Raw genomic sequence first — 20821 nt, forward strand, 5'->3', positions numbered from 1 at the left:
ACTTGCATGCAAATTACATTTCTTGAACTTGGACCATCTGTCATGTCTTTTTTCTTGTTAACTTAATGCACTCAGTTTTACCCCAGATAGTCACCCAGGTGGTTAAAACATATAATAGAGGTGTTTGTGATGGATGTTAATATTTTTTTCTACAACAGGGTGCTACATAGTGTCACACAGAGGATGATAAGATATGCACTTGCACCATTTTATAATGGGGAAACACAAAATACCGTACTGGACCACTCAGTGGAAATGGGGCTTTAAAGACCATCTCCTAAACAAGCCTTAATTCAGACACCAAGCAGCTACTAGATATATGACTACATGCACCAAGTGGTGAATTTAGAAAGGCAATTAAAAAAAAAGTGGAGTATTTATGCATTATGCATAAAAAGAAGTAGAGATGTGTGTAACAAAAGGCTGGAAAAGAACATGGATGAACATCTACAACTAATGATGTTGATTAACACAACAGTGACATTTAGAATTTCATTATCTTCAGGAGGCAGAGTCTCTGAGAAATAAAGGACAGATGTTATCAACCTGAGGAATAAAGTATGTACTTATGAGCTTTGCCGATCATTTCATCCTGTTTTTATTTACATTTTAGACATTGTCCTTACTTGTTTGGGACTAAAGTTAGTCAAAATTGACTCTTGGAGCTGCATATCAGGGGTCTGTGATTGGACGAAGGGACCTGACACATCATTGAACAACTGGTTTTAATGTTGTAGCTGAGTGAATGTAAGCGCAGCATGAGCGCCCTGCGGGCAGCGGCTGTTACCCGTCAGCTGACCGGAGCATGTACTGCTGTGTCTCTCTGGTTTCTGACCAACTAACTGCTGTTTGTTTTTTGTTTTGTTTGTTTGCAGCTTCTCCTCTCATGGGTGCTCAGAGCTTTCCTAATCTCACCACCACTGGTACCACCTCCACCGTAACCATGTCAACTTCCATAGTAACCAGTGGCAATAATGTAGCCACAGCTACCACGGGTCTGTCAGTGGGCCAGTTGCTAAGCAACACCCTGACGACCAGCCTGACATCCACGTCCAGTGAGAGCGACACAGGACAGGAGGCGGAGTTTTCTCTCTATGGTTGGTGCTCACACTTGCGTAGAAGAACAAATTGAGCCTGCTCCAGCTTAACCTGCAGCCTAACCCTCCGTATGGCAAAGAGCATTGGCCTTTAACTGTTTTCTTTATATCTGATATGCAAGGTGTTGAATCAGAATTAGCGTTAAGTAGAGAAAATTCAGCTAAGCTTCCTCAAGTAATTCAGTCTGCTCTTCTGTCTCTTGTTGTAAATGGCATCAGTGTCACATTTACAATCCATTCTGGTCTCCAAGTGAACACCCAGGTGTCCAGGTGGGTGATTAATTAGGTGGGAAAAAGTTGTTTTAATTCTGAAGAATTATGCATGAGAATATTTTTTTTAAATCATATGGGCATAACGAGGTCGTAGAGTAAGATAAAAACAACCTTGGATGAATAAGAAGGCAATTATTACACTACTATTTATCAACCAGAAAAAAGAAAGCAGAAACAGTGTTTGTAAAGACTAAGTACCCCCTTCCATAGGATTTAAGAGGGTAAGTTGCAGCCAGGTGCTGCTGATCATCATCAGGTGTGCAGACCGCTACAAAGGCAGGTTTGCTGGTCTGACCTTGCAACCCTCAGAGAACCTGTAAAGACCACACAGAGACCCTACTGCGGAAACATGATAAATGTTAATATTGATTTCAGTACAACGGGTAAAGACTGAACAATGTGGGTCGTTTGAAAACGATGCCTTGGAGGAACCCTCGTCTGTCTGAAAGATATTACGGCAGGATTGTAAAACTGCATCTGAACAGACCAGCATAGAACGATGTCCTCTGGACAGATGAGACCGACGTCTATCGCGTGCAACCAATCAGAGAACAGGACACTTATCACCTCCCATTTATATTTGTGGATTTGTGAAAGACGAATGATTTAAAATGTGTTCCTAAAAGTGTGTGTTTGACTATTTTTGTGCAGCGTTTCTCACCCAGTAGGAGTCTTATTAGCAGTTTGCTCATTCTGAAACCTTTTGTTGTGTCTTCCTGAAAACAGACTTCCTGGACAGTTGCCGTGCCAACACGCTGCTGGCTGAGCTGGATGATGAGGAAGACCTTCCAGAGCCTGATGACGACGACGATGAGAATGAAGATGACAATCAGGAGGATCAGGAGTATGAAGAGGTCTTGGTACGTAAACTGACCCTGTTTTCATGGTGGTTCTGGTTTTGTGTCTGACTGGTATTTTTGCTTTTTAACATTGTTTTGTAATAGTGCGTTTGTTGAGACTCAGTTCTCTGGTTTCACTCAGATATTTGCAGCTTCACACAGGAAATGATGTCAGACCATTTAATGAGCGTATTGTCATTGTGCTATTTTCCTAACTACCGTTCAGGTGCAGTTTAAATATATCAATAAAAGAAATGAGACAGAATACAAGCCATATACGGAAGGCAAGGAAGATAAGAGTCGTGGATGTCATGAGGTAGGGATTTTATAATAGTACACATGAGGTAGGGATGTTATCGTAGTACACATCATGAGGTAGGGATGTTATCGTAGTACACATCATGAGGTAGGGATGTTATAATAGTACACATCATGAGGTAGGGATGTTATCGTAGTACACATCATGAGGTAGGGATGTTATAATAGTACACATCATGAGGTAGGGATGTTATAATAGTACACATCATGAGGTAGGGATGTTATAACAGTACACATGAGGTAGGGATGTTATAATAGTACACATCATGAGGTAGGGATGTTATAATAGTACACATCATGAGGTAGGGATGTTATAACAGTACACATCATGAGGTAGGGATGTTATAATAGTACACATCATGAGGTAGGGATGTTATAATAGTACACATCATGAGGTAGGGATGTTGTAATAGTACACATAATGAGGTAGGGATTTTATAATAGTACACATGAGGTAGGGATGTTATAATAGTACACATCATGAGGTAGGGATGTTGTAATAGTACACATCATGAGGTAGGGATGTTATAATAGTACACATCATGAGGTAGGGATGTTGTAATAGTACACATCATGAGGTAGGGATGTTATAATAGTACACATCATGAGGTAGGGATGTTATAACAGTACACATCATGAGGTAGGGATGTTATAGTAGTACACATCATGAGGTAGGGATGTTATAGTAGTACACATCATGAGGTAGGGATGTTATAGTATTACAAGTCATGAGGTAGGGATGTTGTAATAGTACACATCATGAGGTAGGGATGTTATAATAGTACACATCATGAGGTAGGGATGTTATAATAGTACACATCATGAGGTAGGGATGTTATAATAGTACACATCATGAGGTAGGGATGTTATAGTATTACAAGTCATGAGGTAGGGATGTTGTAATAGTACACATCATGAGGTAGGGATGTTATAATAGTACACATCATGAGGTAGGGATGTTATAATAGTACACATCATGAGGTAGGGATGTTGTAATAGTACACATCATGAGGTAGGGATGTTATAATAGTACACATCATGAGGTAGGGATGTTATAATAGTACACATCATGAGGTAGGGATGTTATAATAGTACACATCATGAGGTAGGGATGTTGTAATAGTACACATCATGAGGTAGGGATGTTATAATAGTACACATCATGAGGTAGGGATGTTATAATAGTACACATCATGAGGTAGGGATGTTATAGTAGTACACATCATGAGGTAGGGATGTTATAATAGTACACATCATGAGGTAGGGATGTTATAATAGTACACATCATGAGGTAGGGATGTTATCGTAGTACACATCATGAGGTAGGGATGTTATCGTAGTACACATCATGAGGTAGGGATGTTATCGTAGTACACATCATGAGGTAGGGATGTTATCGTAGTACACATCATGAGGTAAGGATGTTATAATACTACACCAGTAAGATTGCATGGATTATGTCTTCCAGGAGGAGGAGGAGTACGAGACCAAGGGAGGACGCAGGAGGACCTGGGACGATGATTTTGTCCTGAAGAGGCAGTTCTCTGCTCTGGTTCCCGCCTTCGACCCCCGCCCAGGAAGGACTAACGTCCAGCAGACCACGGACCTGGAGATCCCCCCACCAGGCATGCCCCCCGCACAAACACAAACACAAACATTACCAGTCTAATCTTGAAATCATTTTCACTTTTTTACTTTGAAAATGTGAAACTAGTACAAAATAAGGTCCAACCAGAGCTTTAGCAAAGTTTTAGATGTTTATGTGAACATTAAAAAGGTGAAGTTTTAAATTTAACTTTAATTGAGGGCTCATCTGTGAAGGTGCTCATTTTTCCACATGATTCCCTACCAACCTTGTTTAATTTTCAGATTTTGTGATTTTTGTTCTTCTGAAGTATTAAAATGGAAAAAGTGAAACCGTCCTGTTTAGGTGTGAACTAAGCACTAAAACTCAATTTCCTCTTACCTTTGTTTCAGGGACGCCTCGGTCGGAGGTTCGGGAAGAGGTGGAGTGTGCCCCGTCTCCTCACCTGGCTCTCACTCTAAAGGTAAGACGAAAAGATGTTGCTTCACACCCTAAATCAGGTTCATTTTTCACTGAGCGCATCAACTCGAGAGAATTGTACGCCAGCCAAACAACATTTAATACAAATGACCTGAACATACGCAGCAGGAATGCTGCTGGAACAAACCCATGAACCTCCAGACGTGTTCCAGCTGCATGGCTGTGCTGAAAACTGGAACTGCTACACATTGTACCATGTAGAATGTGCATGTGACGAAGACAATTTGGGATTTGATTGACTGCTGTCTTGAAGGCTTTCCAATTGTCAATAATCTTTCTCACAGTAGAACATAGACTTCAAAATAGTTTGGAGATGGTGGTATAACTGTTTCCAGGTCAATGTGCAGCAGCTCATGCTTCTCTAAGATCATATGTTCCAGACCAGAAAACTAACAAGAGATGGAAAAAAAATAACACATAATATGCATTATTTCGTCAGAGGGTGCATTTGCATTATTTTAATATCTTGTAAAGAGCAGATTAAAAAAAAAAACCACATTTTTTAAATTGGGTATGTTTCGTTGTGTGTGCTTTCAGGTGGCAGGGCTCGGCACAACCCGGGAAGTGGAACTTCCTCTGTCCAACTACAAGTTGACCATCTTCTACTACGTTCAGCGGCTCCTGCAGCTCTCCTGCAACGGATCTGTGAAGACGGACAAACTGCGGCGCATCTGGGAGCCTACGTACACGTAAGACAGAAGGCAATGTGAATGAAAGCTCAGGGAAACCCGTGTTTCAGATGTTTGAGTTTTAACGGCGCCTGTCGTCCCGCAGGATCATGTACCGGGAGCTCAAAGACACCGAAAAAGAGAAGGAGAGTGGGAAGATGGTGAGTGGACGGGATATCAGCGTTTGTTCTGCCAGCTGGAGAAGATGACTGACAGTAAACCGTGACTTTCATTTGGGATGGGGTTCTCTCAGTTAAGGTAAATGTTGTTTTTGTTTGCAGGAGTTGTTTGAAAACGGCGTCAGTCTTGGGGGTCGTTCTGGCGGTCTGAGCCCGAGCTCGGTTTCAGGCAATCAGAGCAGTGAGATCCTGGGATGGGCGAAGGAGGCGGTGCAGGCCAAAGCCGGCTGCAGCCAGAACGCCTGCGGGGTGGAGGACGTCCTGCAGCTGCTGCGCATCCTCTATGTCATCGGACGAGACTCTGCCTCCAGTTCACGAACGCTGCAGGAAGGTACAAAAATCACTTACTCTTCTACGGTTGCTGCAGTTTTAGTCACATCAGCTGGAATTCAGGAGCAGCTTGGAGCTTACTATTTAAATAGTAAACGGTAAATGGCTTACACTTATATAGCGCTCTCCAGCTGTACCCCAAAACGCTTTAAACTTTAGAGATTCACCCACACACTCACACACCGGTTGTCGGCGTAGCTGCCATACAACAGCGCTGGCATGACAACTGGGAGCAATTTAAAAACTCCAACTGGAGAAATCCAGAGAAAAAGGCCACAGGTGTAGGATGTCCTGATATTTATCACACATTTCAACAAAACAGAGGAAAGCAGATGATATGGAACCAGAAGTCAGCAGAAAAATAATCACTGAGGGGGTTTTTTTAATTTTGAAATTGTGTTGCAGATATTGATGAGCTGCAGTTCAATGCGCCGCTAGAAGAGTTCACCAGCAAGAAGATCACCACCAAGATTCTGCAGCAGATCGAGGTCAGTTTGCTCTCTTCAACTCTCCAGTTACATACAAGCCTTTATTACTCAACCTTTTTCATCATTGGCCTTAAAACTTTTAAAAAAGAAGACAAAACAGGACTTCTCTCATTTTTTTTATCGTAGTTATGACAACAGTGGTTGACAGTAGTAGTTATAATAATTATGACATTCAAACTGTGTGAAGTTTTAAGAGGCTGACTTTGTAAAAGAAAATAGAACTAACTTTGTGTAAAAAAAATATGAAGTTTAGTTTTAGTTCTAGATTTAGTGGTGCCGTTTCCCCGTTAGCCCCCTCACCTGTGCAAACCGCGCTTGCTGATGTTTCGTTCTGCAGGAGCCTCTGGCCCTGGCCAGCGGAGCGCTGCCGGACTGGTGCGAGCAGCTCACCTCCAAGTGTCCTTTCCTCATCCCCTTTGAGACCAGACAGCTGTATTTCACCTGCACTGCCTTCGGGGCCTCCAGGTGAGTCTGACACATGAGGGGATGAACATTTTAAACTTTAAATATCTTCAGTGGTTTCCCTTTCTTACTGTTACTTGGTTTATTACAACCCTGATGACTGTTAAGTCCACAACATCTTGTGTTTTTGATGTCTTAATCCCGCCCGTTAAGTGGACTGTAGAAGAGAGGGGCCCAGTGCATCGTGGGAGGTTCTCCCAGTAGTCTAGAACCTATGACAGCAGAACTACAAGGATGGTTCAGATCACTGAGTAGCAACAATGAGCTTTATCAAAAGTAAAGTTTGATGGCTAATGTTTAAGGTAGAGACTGCTAGAGGTAGGTGTCTGCCTCCTGGCCCCAGACTGGTTCCACCAGAACCAGGAGCCTGGTTACTGAAGACTCTGCCTGAAGACTGTTCAAAACTCTAGGAACCACCAGTAAACCTGAAGTCTTGAGAGACCAGAGCTCTGCTGGGATGATTTGGAGCTAGGTCGTCACATGGCTTCACTCACTCACAGCTGTGGCCAGGGTGAAGGGTGAAGGTCGGAGTGCAGAGCATTAAAAAAGAGGAGCAGTGTTTAGCTGAGTACCTGTCGGGGGACAGAATGTGATTATTCCACTTCAGAGCTCTGGGATGTTGTCTTCCTGTCCGTAGCATTGGGCAACCTCAGTTTTCCACCTATAACTCAGACCTTCTGGCCGTTGTCCTCTGGTGTCTGCAGGGCAATCGTGTGGCTGCAGAACCGGCGGGAGGCCACCATGGAGCGCTCCCGGACCTCCACCACGGTGCGGCGGGATGATCCCGGGGAGTTCAGGGTGGGTCGGCTCAAACACGAGCGGGTCAAGGTTCCCAGAGGAGAAGCCATGATGGAGTGGGCAGAATCAGTCATGCAGCTCCACGCCGACCGGAAGTCCGTGCTGGAGGTGAGGGGGGCAACTAGGGAGGCAGGATCCACTCCACCTGTGGATTTTTAATTTGACTGATTGTTACTTTGATGATTTAATATTTACATTTATGAGGTTTTGAGTTTAAGGTCCATTCAGAGGTTTGTTGGATGTTCTCTTTGTTAGACAGATGTTTTGCCACATTCTCAGAGTGTCAGATTTCAAATATGATGAAGAAAAATAGCTGATGTCATTAATTATCTTTAACTATCCCATCTGGGATTAATAAAGTATTTTAGATTGAATTTAAATTGATTATCCTGGTTGGTGTTTTCCAGGTGGAGTTCCAGGGAGAGGAGGGGACCGGTCTGGGCCCAACTCTGGAGTTTTACGCTCTGGTGGCTGCAGAGTTTCAGAGAACGGCTCTGGGTATCTGGCTGTGTGACGACGACTTCCCTGACGATGAGTCGCGACAGGTCAGTCACAAAAAAAAAAAAAAAGAAAAGTGGACGAATTTTCTTTTAATGTCAGTACAAAATAAGATTAACTAGCCGCTGAAAGGTCAGGTGGCCAGAAACCGAGTGAGCAGCCAAAACAGATCCACAATAACCTGGAGTTTTACTGGTCGTTTGGGAAACACATTTACTGCCCGTTGATGTATTTTTGTGACGCGCTTGGGTCTGTGTGCCTCAGGTGGATCTGGGTGGAGGCCTGAAGCCTCCTGGTTACTACGTCCAGCGTTCCTGTGGACTGTTTCCGGCTCCATTCCCTCAGGACAGCGAGGAGCTGGAGCGAAATACCAAACTTTTCCACTTCCTGGGAGTTTTTCTGGCCAAGTGCATCCAGGACAACCGGCTGGTGGACCTGCCGGTCTCTCAGCCTTTCTTCAAGCTGCTCTGCATGGGGGACATCAAGTCCAACATGAGCAAGCTGCTGTACCAGTCTCGCGGCTCGCCACAAGGTCACGTCTCGGAGCGGCACCTGCAGCCCTTCCTGCTGCTGTCGGAGATGCAGTCGGAGGCGTCCACCGAGGAAAGCCAGGAGACCTACTCGGTGGGCAGCTTGGACGAGGACTCAAAGTCTGAATTCATCATGGACCCACCAAAGCCCAAACCGCCCGCCTGGTACCATGGCATCCTGACCTGGGATGACTTCAAGCTGGTCAACCCACACAGGTGAGAGAAGCGGAAGCTGCTCGGCTGCAAGTGCCGCTGTTTGATCTTCTTTGTGTCAATTCTGTTCCGTTACGGCTCCTTCATCTCCTCTCTCCATCTGTCCTCTCTCCTCCAGAGCTGGATTCCTGAAGGAGGTGAAGGAGCTGGCGGTGAAAAGGAGACAGGTTTTAGCAAGTAAGAGTTTGTCAGAGGATGATAAGAACACTCGGCTGCAGGACCTGATGCTGAGGAACCCGCTGGGCTCCGGACCTCCACTCAGCATTGAGGACCTTGGGTAAGATACGCACACAAGCACTAGACCTACAGGTTTCCATGGAAACGGGCTTATCACATATACAGTATATCTCAAAAGTGAGTACACCCTTTAGATTTTTGCAAATATTCTGTCATATCCTTTCAGAGGATAACATTATCCTACTGAAACTTTGATATAACTTAAAGTAGTCAGTGTGCTGCTTGAATAACAGTATGGATTTATTGTCCTTTGAAAATTACTCAGTACACAGCTGTTAATGTCTAAACAGCTGGCAACAAAAGTGAGTACACCCCATAGTGAACATGTCCTAATTGTGCCCAATGATGTTGTTTTCCCGTCCTGGTGTCATGTGACTCGTTAGTCTTACAAGGATTCAGGTGTAAATGATAAGCAGGGCTGTTAAATTTGGTGTTTTGGGCACAATTCTCTCTGAATGCTGGACAACATGGCACCTCATGGCAAGGAACTCTCTGAGCGGCTGAAAAAAAGGATTATTGCACTTCACAAAGATGGCCTTGGCTATAAGAAGATTGCCAACACCATGAAAATGAGTTGCAGCACAGTGGCTAAGATCATACAGCGGTTTTCCAGGACAGGTTCCACTCGGAATAGGCCTGGCCTGGGTCGACCAAAGAAGTTGAGTCCTCAGCTCAGCGTCATATCAAGAGGTTGGTTTTCAAAAATAGACGTGCGAGTGCTTCCAGCATTGCTGCAGAGGTTGCAGAAGTGGGATGTCAGCCTGTCAGTGCCCAGACCATACGCCACACACTGCATCAAATCGGTTTGTATGGCCGTCGCCCCAGACGGAAGGCTCTTCCGAAACCGATGCATGAGAAAGCCCGCAAACAGTTTGCTGAAGACAATGAATCCAAGAACATGAGTTACTGGAACCATGTCCTGTGGTCTGATGAGACCAAAATAAACCTGTTTGGGTCAGATGGTGTCCGGGGTGTGTGGCGGAACCCTGGTGAGGAGTACCAAGACAAATGTGTTTTGCGTACAGTCAAGCATGGTGGTGGCAGCATCATGGTCTGGGGCTGCATGACTGCTGCCGGCACTGGGGAGCTGCATTTCATTGAGAGACACGTGAATTCCAATATATACTGTGACATCCTGCAGCAGAGCATGATCCCCTCTCTTCGGGAACTGGGCCATAGGGCAGTTTTCCAACATGATAATGACCCTAAACACACCTCCAAGATGACAACGGCCTTGCTGAAGAAGCTGAAGGTTAAGGTGATGGACTGGCCAAGTTTGTCTCCAGACCTAAACCCAATTGAGCACATGTGGGGCATCCTTAAGAGGAAGGTGGAGGAGTGCAAGGTGTCCAACATCCATGCGCTCCGTGATGTCGTCATGGAGGAGTGGAAGAAGATTCCAGAAGCAACCTGTGCAGCTCTGGTGAATTCCATGCCCAGGAGGGTTAGCAGTGCTGGATAACAATGGTGGTCACACAAAATATTGACACTTTGGGCACAATTTAGACATGTTCACTATGGGGTGTACTCACTTTTGTTGCCAGCTGTTTAGACATTAACAGCTGTGTACTGAGTAATTTTCAATGGACAATAAATCTATACTGTTATTCAAGCAGCACACTGACTACTTTAAGTTATATCAAAGTTTCAGTAAGATAGTGTTATCCCCTGAAAGGATATGGCAGAATATTTGCAAAAATCTAAAGGGTGCACTCACTTTTGAGATATACTGTATATGAACATTCATTTATCGAATTGTAACGTCTGATTAGTGGCTGACAGGTCATTCTACAAAATATTCTGGTTCTTATTTATTTCTAATCCTTGATGTCAAACTTTTATAGAATTCGTGTTTGTTTTTTTGTTGTTTTTTTAAGTATCCATGTGTAAATTGTGACTGAAAATGCATCTTAAAACTGACCTGAACATGTTCTTCTGTCTCCAGGTTAAACTTCCAGTTCTGTCCGTCCTCCAAGGTTCACGGATTCTTTGCAGTGGATCTGAAACCCAACGGAGATGACGAGGTAACATGAGGATCAATGGATGGGAGGGTGGGCGGATGGAGGGATGGGTGGTTGGATCGGCAGGTGGACAGATGGACAGATGGAGAGATGGATGGGTGGATAATAGAATAAATCTTCACAGCAGGTTTTGAAAAAACCTGTAGAAGTTGAAGGAGATGGAAGATCTGTAGGAAGGCTGCGTTCAGCCACGACTGAACTTGACAGAGATGGAACTCCTGATGTTTACTGGTGACACAAACATCTCAGGTCCAGCTGAGCTTCTGAATTCATTTAAGGAAAGAACATAAATTCATTATTGATCTGAGATGGTTAAGACTCAGAATTAGCACTTCAAGTCAACTCCAGATTCACGGTGACCTCTGCAGATCTAAACCCTATATCTCTGCTGCACCTCAACCATCATTTACTTTACGCTCAGTAAATTATACTGATATAAAGTTCCTTTTAATCTTCACTATGTTTGTGTTTGTATGCAGATGGTGACCATGGAGAACGTAGAAGAATACGTGGAGCTGATGTTCGACTTCTGTATGCACAATGGCATCCAGAAGCAGATGGTGGCCTTTAGAGGTAAAAACAGAATCTTACTTCTGTCCCTCTGGGGTCGTCTGTGATGTTCTGACATGCAGGTCAGATGGAAGGAGCTCATCTGACTGATGCTGAAGCAGAAAGAGGTTGTCACTTTGTGGCCTCCAGTAGGATTAACCAAGTGAGGAGTGTGAAACAGAGCAGAGGATTGAGCTCATGGTGGTGAAATAACAACACCCGCTGTGTGATGGATCATGAGACACAAATGATCCCTCATTCAGGAATCCAGTGACGATGGAAAAAGAGAAACTGGCTGTTTCTCAGTTCTCAAGAACGCAAGTCCATACTTGTAAGAACAAGTTGGGAGAATGTACTTTGGTGGACGGACCAAGAGAACACATCCCTTTCTTCCTGCAGTTGGAGAAACAGCGTAACTTGTGTTCATGGTGATATCAGAACTGAGATAACAGGCTAACGTATCATGAAAACAAACACCCTTAACACTAAAACAACTGACAATAGGCCATATATTGCGCCCACTTAAGTCTGTATAATCATTGCCTTATATGATCCGCCTTTAATGGATTTTACGCTTTTGTGTGCCAGCTGTGTTGTAAGTTCGGTAGAAAAGAAAAAGGTTCAGAAAACGTCAGAGGAAATTTTAAAATACACTCTATCTCTGACATTAGCACAAATATAAAGTTATGATATCATATTCTTCGATGAAAACATGTTAAAACTACTAAAACTACATTCTCTCAAACGAAAATAAAGTTATCTGCAAAACTTAATGTAACCTGTGTGTAGACGGAGGTATTATCCCCACACCAGCAGGATGAAATACGCCGTCAGATAGGTGTAGTTTTCAAAACCAGGATGGATGAACATCAGTATGAGAGTCTTTTGGCCGGGTTCTGGTTCTTGCAAAGTCCCAGTTTGTCATCTTTGTGTCCACTTCAAACAGTGGACCATCATCCTTTTGTGGTTCCGGACATCCACCGGTTTATGGCGTCCTCGTCTCTGAGGCTGAGCAGCTCCCAGATCTCCTCGTCTCTCCAGTTACTCATCTTGCACATATAGATCCTACCTGTGACGTTCTGCTACTGCTGTTTCTTTATTTTATAAAATAATAAATAAATAAAAACTTCCCTGGTGGGTTGTACTGAGGTTGATCAACAAACCCCTCCCACGACCCGCTACCCCAGTTAGTTCGTTTACATTAGACCTGACCCGCGGTTAAGACGACCCTCGGAGGAGAGTTATTCATGGGCAGCTCGACACGGCACACAGGTCAATGTAAAAGGACAGGTGACAGGCTAGATCCATGCGTTAGACGCAGGGTGTCTGGCAATGTAAAAGGGTCTCATGTCCACCAGTACAGAACATACCAAACCATTAACGGCAGGGAGGGGGGGGGCTTTATGTGATGACTCATGCAGGAGTATCCAGGAACCATGATTCAAAACATCAGAGATGGCCATCATCACACCTGTCTCTGAGTGGCTGTTTGTCTATCCAGTGGGGGTCGGCATCTTCTGGCACCGCCTCCTGGAAAACCCAATCCAGAAGATGGGAACAGCCAGCTGGCTGAAGCTCTGAACCTTCCTGTTTAGAACAAATCAGTATTGATCAGAGTTCATTTAATCTTGTCTGGATGATCAGGTGTGTTTGTCTGCTGCGGTGCTGATGGGTTTTGTCTGAAAGCAGCACAAGATTCATTTTAAATGTAATTTAGAACATCATGTGACAGGACCTGAACTACCTGGTCACCTTACCACTATGAAGTTCACGTCCTTTTGTTGTGAAAATGTTTCTCAGGTCGTTCCAAACTTCTTCCAGAGATGCTGTATTTTCTCGTAGCCAGCTTTCTTTCTTACTGATGAAATAATTAATCTGTCTCCTGTTCTTCAGAGGGGTTCAATCGTGTCTTTCCAATGGAGAAGTTGAGCTCCTTCAGTCATAAAGAGGTACAGATGATCCTCTGTGGCAACCAGTCACCTTCTTGGACTTCTGATGACATCATCAACTACACTGAACCAAAGCTCGGATACACCAGAGACAGGTACTCCTCTTCTGACTGACTTTTTTTTATTTTTTAAAGTAGATGGTGACATCATTGTTACTTACCACTCCTCCTCTGTCTCTTCTCCCTCCCTGCTTCTCCTCTGTCATTCTCTCATCAGCCCTGGGTTCCTGCGCTTTGTCAGGGTGTTGTGTGGGATGTCATCCGATGAGAGAAAAGCTTTCCTGCAGTTCACCACCGGCTGCTCCACACTGCCCCCCGGCGGCCTGGCCAACCTGCACCCGCGCCTCACCATCGTCAGGAAGGTATGTCTCTGCTCCAATTGGTTCATTGGCAGGTGAAGATGTGGGTGGAGTCTGACTTGTTGCCGCCCCCTGCAGGTGGACGCCACAGACTCCAGCTACCCGTCAGTCAACACGTGCGTCCACTATCTGAAGCTGCCTGAGTATTCATCTGAAGACATCATGAGGGAGCGTCTGTTAGCCGCCACCATGGAGAAGGGCTTCCACCTCAACTGACCTGCTGCACACTGAGCATGCTCCTCAGACTCACCTCTCCGTCTCGCCAGAGCAGCCGGCCGAGTGAAGGATGGACCGACGGCTGCTGGAGGAAGAAGTTTACGTTTAAAAACCCGATAGAAGAGCTGCGGTCCTCACGTCTTCTCCTCCTTCCTCCTGATCAGCATCATCTTCCTCGCCACAACCTCCAGAGCTGCCATGTTGTCTTCAGCTCATCGTTGCAGGCTGGCGCATGTGTGTGTGTGTGCGCGTGTGTGTGTGTGTGTGTGTGTGCGTGTGTATGCGTGTGCGCTGATCTGGTTTGACTTGTAGCTTTTGTTTTCACTTCAGACTCGTTTTTAGTTTTTCTTCTTTCAGCTTCTGTGTGTGCGACAGTTTTTGGTTTCTGACCAGAAGAAGAGGTCAAAGCTCAGTTTGTTTCCTTTCCGATGAAGCGACGGAGATGCTGCTGGTGTGCGAGGCACACCTAAAAACAAGAAAGAAGCTCTGCTCTCCCTATATTTCTTTGTATATTATAAACATTTATTTAACTGAAGTTGCAGTTTGAGGTAAACAGATATTTTCAAATGTGTATGCTCCAAAAATAATCATTAAAACGTTTGCAAAGTATGAAGACAAGACTGAGTCGTGTCATCTGTGGATGGAAGCATGTTTTAATAAACCTAGTTTAAACTATTTTGGAATAAAAACATTCTAAATGCATTCATTTTCAAACGATTTATTTTGTATATGTATTCTTACATATTAAACATTTTGCAGCAACAGCCTGTTCAAGGCAACGGAGAGATACGCTAGAGGGCTCATTCATTTTGGTTTGGAACGCTTCATCTGACATTATTACTAGAAAACTAAAACGTTTACGAATTTTTTTAATAAATCCTGCCTGAAGCTCCTTTAAAACTTAAATTTTAAACTTTGTGATGTAATTTTAAAACCAGCAGTTTAATACCACGTCTGACCACAGGAGGACCACAGACCTGCTCACACAGAACTACTAGAATGCAACCAGCGGTCTAATGCTGCCACCTACTGGCAACTAACAACCAATGAAAATAACATCTAAGAATAATGCTGTGCTTCACAAGAGTAAAACAAACTGGACATTAAGACATGTCTATATGTATATAATATATATGTCTAGGGTTTCAGCAGCAACACGTCAAATGATGTTTGAACAGATTTGATCCAAACTGATATAAACTAACAACTGAGTGAAAGTGTCCAGTTTGCTTCCAGACCTGCTTGATCCAGCAGTTTGTCCTGTTTCAGATGAACCAGGCCAGTTCCTACCAACATGACGCTGTGCAGTAAGAAAAGCCTACAAAAACACACTTCAGGCATGTGTGTGGGTTACGTCACAGGCTTCTCAAGTCTTATTTGAGTCCGATGCACAAACTTTATTTTGATATACTGCTCCCATGTGGTCACAAGTGGTGCTACAAACACTACAATATTTATATCAAACGGTAGAACAGGATGGGCAATCATAATTATTATTCCTGGTCCTGGGGGGCCGTGCCTCCACATTTTAGATGTGTCCCTGCACGTGGAAGGATGGTCCAGGAGAAAAGTAGGAGAGCTGCTGCAGCCAAAACCAGGAGAAGTGTTTCAGCTGTCTCGCCGACAAACAAACCCGAGTCACCAGTCTGAGTTTATTGGTACAGCAGCAGCATTCACACCTAGATTCTGGACTGACACTGGTTTCATGCCTCTTCAGTCTGACATCTGGAGACACCTGTCGAGTCCAGGTCCGACTGAAATAGTCTGTGACATCAGTGCTGCAGGCGTCATCCGTCTGACATCTTGTCGATGGCCGTGAGCGGCGCAAGGATGCGGCTCTTGTTGGTCTCCACGATGCGACCATTCTGGATCATTTCGTCGAGGATGATGTGAACGGAGTCCAGGTTAAACATGATCTGAAGACGTTATGTAATCAAGGAAATGTCAAGAAAACTTGTTTTTATTGTTCAGTAACTTCCACATCCTCACCTCCACCTATAAATCTGATTAAACCAGTTCTGAGTTTCAGACAGCTCATATCTAATAATAAAAAGCTGTTCAATTCAAAAATACTTTATCACTGAAGGGAAATTTGATTAATTATAGATATTAAAATGAATCTTTCCAGCTAAACTTGTAAAATAATGATCTGCATCCAAACGTCTTCCTCGTCCACCAGAGTTTGTCTTGAACTATTATTTTTCACTCTACAAATGCTTCCATTAGCTGCTTTCATCCAGCAGTGTTTCTACACCGATGCTGCTCAGATAAACCTGCAATGAAACCAGATTAGACTAAAAAACTAACTGGACTACAAACATGTATGAGTCTGAGCACGATTCCCAGCAGCCTTCAGCTTATCCAAAAAGGTTGCAGCGGCAGTTCTGATGACCACCAGGAACAATCACGTTTCTGTTAAAGGATACATCCAGTTCACTCTGTTGGCAGGCAGACAGACAAAAAGACAGTTACTGCAGTAAAACTGACCCGCAGGCCTTATGCACTTGAATATAATTCTAAAGTTATTGTCATTCTGGTCAAAGAAAGCCTTATAATAGTGTTTGGTTGGACATGGAAAAGGGACATAAATGTTATTTTTTCTCTGCTTGTCAGTAAGGACGGGAATTGATAAGATTTTTACAATTCCAATTCCATTTTTGATTCTGCTTATCAAGTTATTCTTTACCAATTCTCATTTTGAAAAAAGGGCAACAAAAGGTCGATTAGCATCACCAATGAAAATTGTAATATTCTTCTGTAGAAATGAACAAAATACAACATTAATTCTGTGGCAATTCCTTGAAAATGTCCAACATTTTTCTAATAGAAAATTAAAATTCTCCTTTTTAAAAGGAAAACTGTCAGCCAGTGACAAATCCAATTGAGACAAATCCAATCAAACTGTGCATTTTGCAAATCTGCAACCCTCACCCTCTGACGAAACATCCACTTGGCAAGTACTGAAAGTTGCCCTGTTGTATTTTTTACTGAAATGTGATGCAATGTTTACTATTGACTGCTAGCTTATGTAGTTGCATAGCAATGTGCGTGATGACATCATTCCTGCCCACTGGAATAAAAAAAAGGGAATCGTTTGCAAATTTTACAAATGATTCCAAGGAATTGAAACTCTGAGAATCGGTTCTGAACAAGAACCGGTTCTTGATTCTCATCCCTATTTGTCAGTGTAGAAAAATTGTTAGTCTTCTTGATCCCGTGCTTTTTAAGTATTTAATATTGTCCACTTGATTTCTTCATTTTCACTCTGTTTTTGTTAAATAAATAGTTGTACAGTAAGCTCACTGAAACTGAACTCACCACCCGACTGAAGTATTTATCCAAAACCTCCACAAAGTTATGAATCAGCTCGTAGATGGACAGCTCGTTCTGGAGAGTCACAACGAGAGAGAAATGTTGTGCTGATGAAGCAGACAAATTTCATCCACTGAGGTTCATCTGGAGGCTCACCTCGCTGTCTGAGATCCCCACCACAATGTACAGAGCAGCGTACTGCCGATAAACCAGCTTGAAGTCCTTGTACTCGACGAAGGAACACTGCAATCAGATGGGTCCGGAGTCAGAGGCCAGCGCTGCAGCGGATCAAAGCTCCGGTTAACAAGACCATACCTGCTCTTTCTTGCGGCTCAGACAGTAGCGAACGGCGTCGGCCTCCAGCGCCGCTCTCCTGCTCAGCTCCACCGGCTGGTAGTACCGGGACAGTCTGGTCTGACCCTGCTGGTTCACCATCAGCACAAAGTTTATCATCCTCCAGCCGTCCTGAAACCCAACCACAAACCCGAGTTACACTGACTCCATCCACCAATCAGCTTCTTCTTATCCAGGTTCAGATCAGAGGAACAGCAGCCCAAGTAGACCCCAAGCCACCCTCCATCTCTTCCAGGAGGACACCAAGGCATCCCCAGGCCTCTCCCCGGTGGGTCCTGGGTTTGCCTCAGGCCTCCTCCAGGAGGCATTCATAAAGCGCCTTTCTACAAAGAAATGTACGTTTTACGTCTCATTTATTCATTCACACACGCACTAATATACTTGGGAAACAGTTAGGCACCAAATATAATATATTTAATTTTCTCAGATGGCAAAAATAAGAACTTTATTGATCCCACATAGGAGTAATTCATGTTATATCAGCTATAGAGAACAAGGTAGTGCCGAAAAACAATATATATCCCCCCTCACAAAAATAAGAAAAATAGAGAAACATATTTTCTCATCAACAAAACATATTTTAAATTTTCAAGTAACAAAATAACATATTTGAACCATTTTTCAGACAACAAAATAACATTTGAACCATTTTTCAGACAATAAAATTGTTGATGAGAAAATATAGTTAAGCGGCTTTTCCCTAAAAGCCGCTTAACCTGCCTCTGCAGGTAAATATATACATAGATATAGAGCAGATACAGTTAATAGAGACAGTTAATAGAGACAGTATAGTGTAAATAAGTATATTTATATAAATATTTATATGGGCATGGGTGTACAAATATATAGAAATATGCGTGTGTGTGTGTGTGTGTGTGTGTGTGTGTGTGTGTGTGTGTGTGTGTGTGTGTGTGTGTGTGTGTGTGTGTGTGTGTGTGTGTGTGTGTGTGTGTGTGTGTGTATAATTACAGTATATAATAATAATAATAATTATTATTATTATTATAAATATTAGTTACTTAGCAGTGTGAGTACAGTGTGTGAGTATTGATAAATACAGGTTAAATGATCAGTCAATGGGGGTAGGACTAAATAAGTTCACACTTCTTCCTACTCCTTTTTTGGCACATGTAAATTAAGATAGCAAGTGTTAAAGGATGAAATTCTTTATTTTGTTGTTTTGTTTTCTTAAACTTCTCATGAAGTGTATTTTTTTTTACATGTACAAAAATAAATCAAATCAAATATGTTTCTGTATTTTTCTTATTTTTGTGAGGGGATATATATATTGTTTTTCGGCACTACCTTGTTCTCTATAGCTGATATAACATGAATTACTCCTATGTGGGATCAATAAAGTTCTATTTTTTGCCATCTGAGAAAATGAAATATATTATATTTGGTGCCTAACTGTTTCCCAAGTATATTAGTGCGTGTGTGAATGAATGAATGAGACGTAAAACGTACATTTCTTTGTAGAAAGGCACTTCATGAAAATAAGTCCATTTACTTGTATTAGTTTACAGCGCAGTCTTGCCACATCCAATATGGCGGCGTCGTTGACGTATCGCAGCAGCTCCATGGGGCGTCTACGTATATAATATGTCTATGCCTCTGAGTACCAATGGAAAAATAAAAAATACAGTCTAGAAGTGTACCCATGTCTCACCTGATGACAGGTGGGACAGGCTGTTTGTGCCTCTTTAAATGATCCTCATACACACACTACTGACGTCCCAGTGCGCACCTCCTCCAGACACACTTTTAATATTCTGAATCGTGTTGTTACATCTAAGGGCAGACAGAGAGAGGTGGCCCCGGTAGTTTGTCTCAGAGAGCAGGTAGCTGTCGGTCACCTGGAGAGGTAATCTCCAGATATAAAACAAAACAATGGTACAAATCACACAAGAGGCCCGGGAACCTCGCCAGCCTTACGGTTACGGCCTGATCTTGATATATTATTGTCTTCCAGAAGCACATAAGGCCACCACATTGATTGTTTCAACCCGATTACAGGTGCTTTTAACTGCGGTCTGGTGCCATCAGGACCAGTGTTGTACTTACCTGCGACTAGTTCGTGCCAGCTGTTAAACGAGTCTAAACCAGGAAGAACTACAATATAACCTGCTTCTAAATTGTACTGATACACATCCTATCATCCTAATGTGGCTCTATAATGCGCCTGTATTGATATACAGCCTGTTAAATCCATTACAACGAAAGCGGAGAAGAATAACAAATGTTAGTCAGCCATCACGTGTAGCGCGCTCACAGGCGGTATTACGGTTTCCGCCTTTAGGGAGGACTTTTCAAAATAAGAGCCCAGCAGAAGCACAAGAACCACTTCGTTCCAAAATGTCAAGACCTTCAAGTGTTGTATTTCAAAATAAGAGCCTGATAAAATGTCAATACCCATCACCTCAGACTGGTGTTAAAAGGAAAGAGAGAATGATTTCATTTGATTTTATTTACTTAAAGCTATTTCTACTTTTTACTTTCTTCATTTCAATTTTTTAATGTATTTTTCGTTTTTTTTTTCCCGTTGAATGAACTACTCCTCTTTTATTCTGTTATTCTATTTTATTTCTGTTGTATTTTATTTCTTTTATTTCTTTTGTGACACACTTGTGACACACTCGTGAAAACGGAAAACATATAAACAATTGAAAGTGCGATTTTTTAGAATTTCGGGGGGAAAAAAATATTAATAATATTAACTCATGTGGAATTTGATGGCAGCCACACGTGAATAAAATTTGATTCATGAACAACAAAATGTTGCAAAAGTACGCTGTAATAAGAAAAAGAAAGAGAGAAACACGGGAAGAATATCTACAACTAAATAAATTAACTTCCGACAATTCAATGATATGATTGCTTAGTAAATAAGTCTATCAGAAGTAAAGATAGACAGAACTTCACCAATCTGATTAAAAAAGAACATGGCTGCAAATTGTAAACCAATTTAACTGCTATTTAAATACAGTGACAGATTATTGGATTATAGCATTGCATTCTGTTTTCATTTACAGTTTAAATTGTTTAAATTAGGGGATGTACATTTTAT

The 20821-nt window shown here is 42.8% G+C and overlaps 2 protein-coding genes across 3 annotated transcripts in view; one reads left to right on the top strand and one right to left on the bottom strand.

The window, feature by feature from the left end:
* Nucleotides 1–14708, top strand: part of hectd1 (HECT domain containing 1) — a 51290-nt gene extending 36582 nt beyond the window's left edge. The window contains exons 27-45 of one of the 2 annotated variants that reach the window (XM_061743715.1): nt 876–1097; nt 2097–2230; nt 2436–2525; nt 3996–4152; nt 4505–4575; nt 5130–5281; nt 5367–5421; nt 5542–5770; nt 6175–6257; nt 6595–6722; nt 7424–7625; nt 7925–8062; nt 8280–8761; nt 8877–9035; nt 10941–11019; nt 11496–11589; nt 13459–13609; nt 13731–13875; nt 13951–14708. In XM_061743715.1, the coding sequence (XP_061599699.1) occupies nt 876–1097; nt 2097–2230; nt 2436–2525; nt 3996–4152; nt 4505–4575; nt 5130–5281; nt 5367–5421; nt 5542–5770; nt 6175–6257; nt 6595–6722; nt 7424–7625; nt 7925–8062; nt 8280–8761; nt 8877–9035; nt 10941–11019; nt 11496–11589; nt 13459–13609; nt 13731–13875; nt 13951–14088 (2909 nt within the window). In that variant the 3' untranslated portion in view covers nt 14089–14708. The remainder of the gene's footprint in view (nt 1–875; nt 1098–2096; nt 2231–2435; nt 2526–3995; nt 4153–4504; nt 4576–5129; nt 5282–5366; nt 5422–5541; nt 5771–6174; nt 6258–6594; nt 6723–7423; nt 7626–7924; nt 8063–8279; nt 8762–8876; nt 9036–10940; nt 11020–11495; nt 11590–13458; nt 13610–13730; nt 13876–13950) is intronic. The other variant, XM_061743716.1, reaches the window with a different exon arrangement.
* On the bottom strand, nt 14666–20028 carry ap4s1 (adaptor related protein complex 4 subunit sigma 1). Its single transcript, XM_061743717.1, has 6 exons — nt 19819–20028; nt 17716–17865; nt 17557–17643; nt 17407–17475; nt 16515–16526; nt 14666–16004 (listed from the first exon to the last, which is right to left on the bottom strand). The coding sequence occupies exons 2-6, from the start codon at nt 17851–17853 to the stop codon at nt 15876–15878; spliced, it is 435 nt and encodes a 144-aa protein (XP_061599701.1). The 5' UTR covers nt 17854–17865; nt 19819–20028; the 3' UTR covers nt 14666–15875.
* Nucleotides 20029–20821: the final 793 nt, after the last annotated feature.

Source organism: Cololabis saira, chromosome 16 (assembly GCF_033807715.1).
Source record: "Cololabis saira isolate AMF1-May2022 chromosome 16, fColSai1.1, whole genome shotgun sequence".
In the NCBI taxonomy this organism is placed as follows: Eukaryota; Metazoa; Chordata; class Actinopteri; order Beloniformes; family Belonidae; genus Cololabis; species Cololabis saira.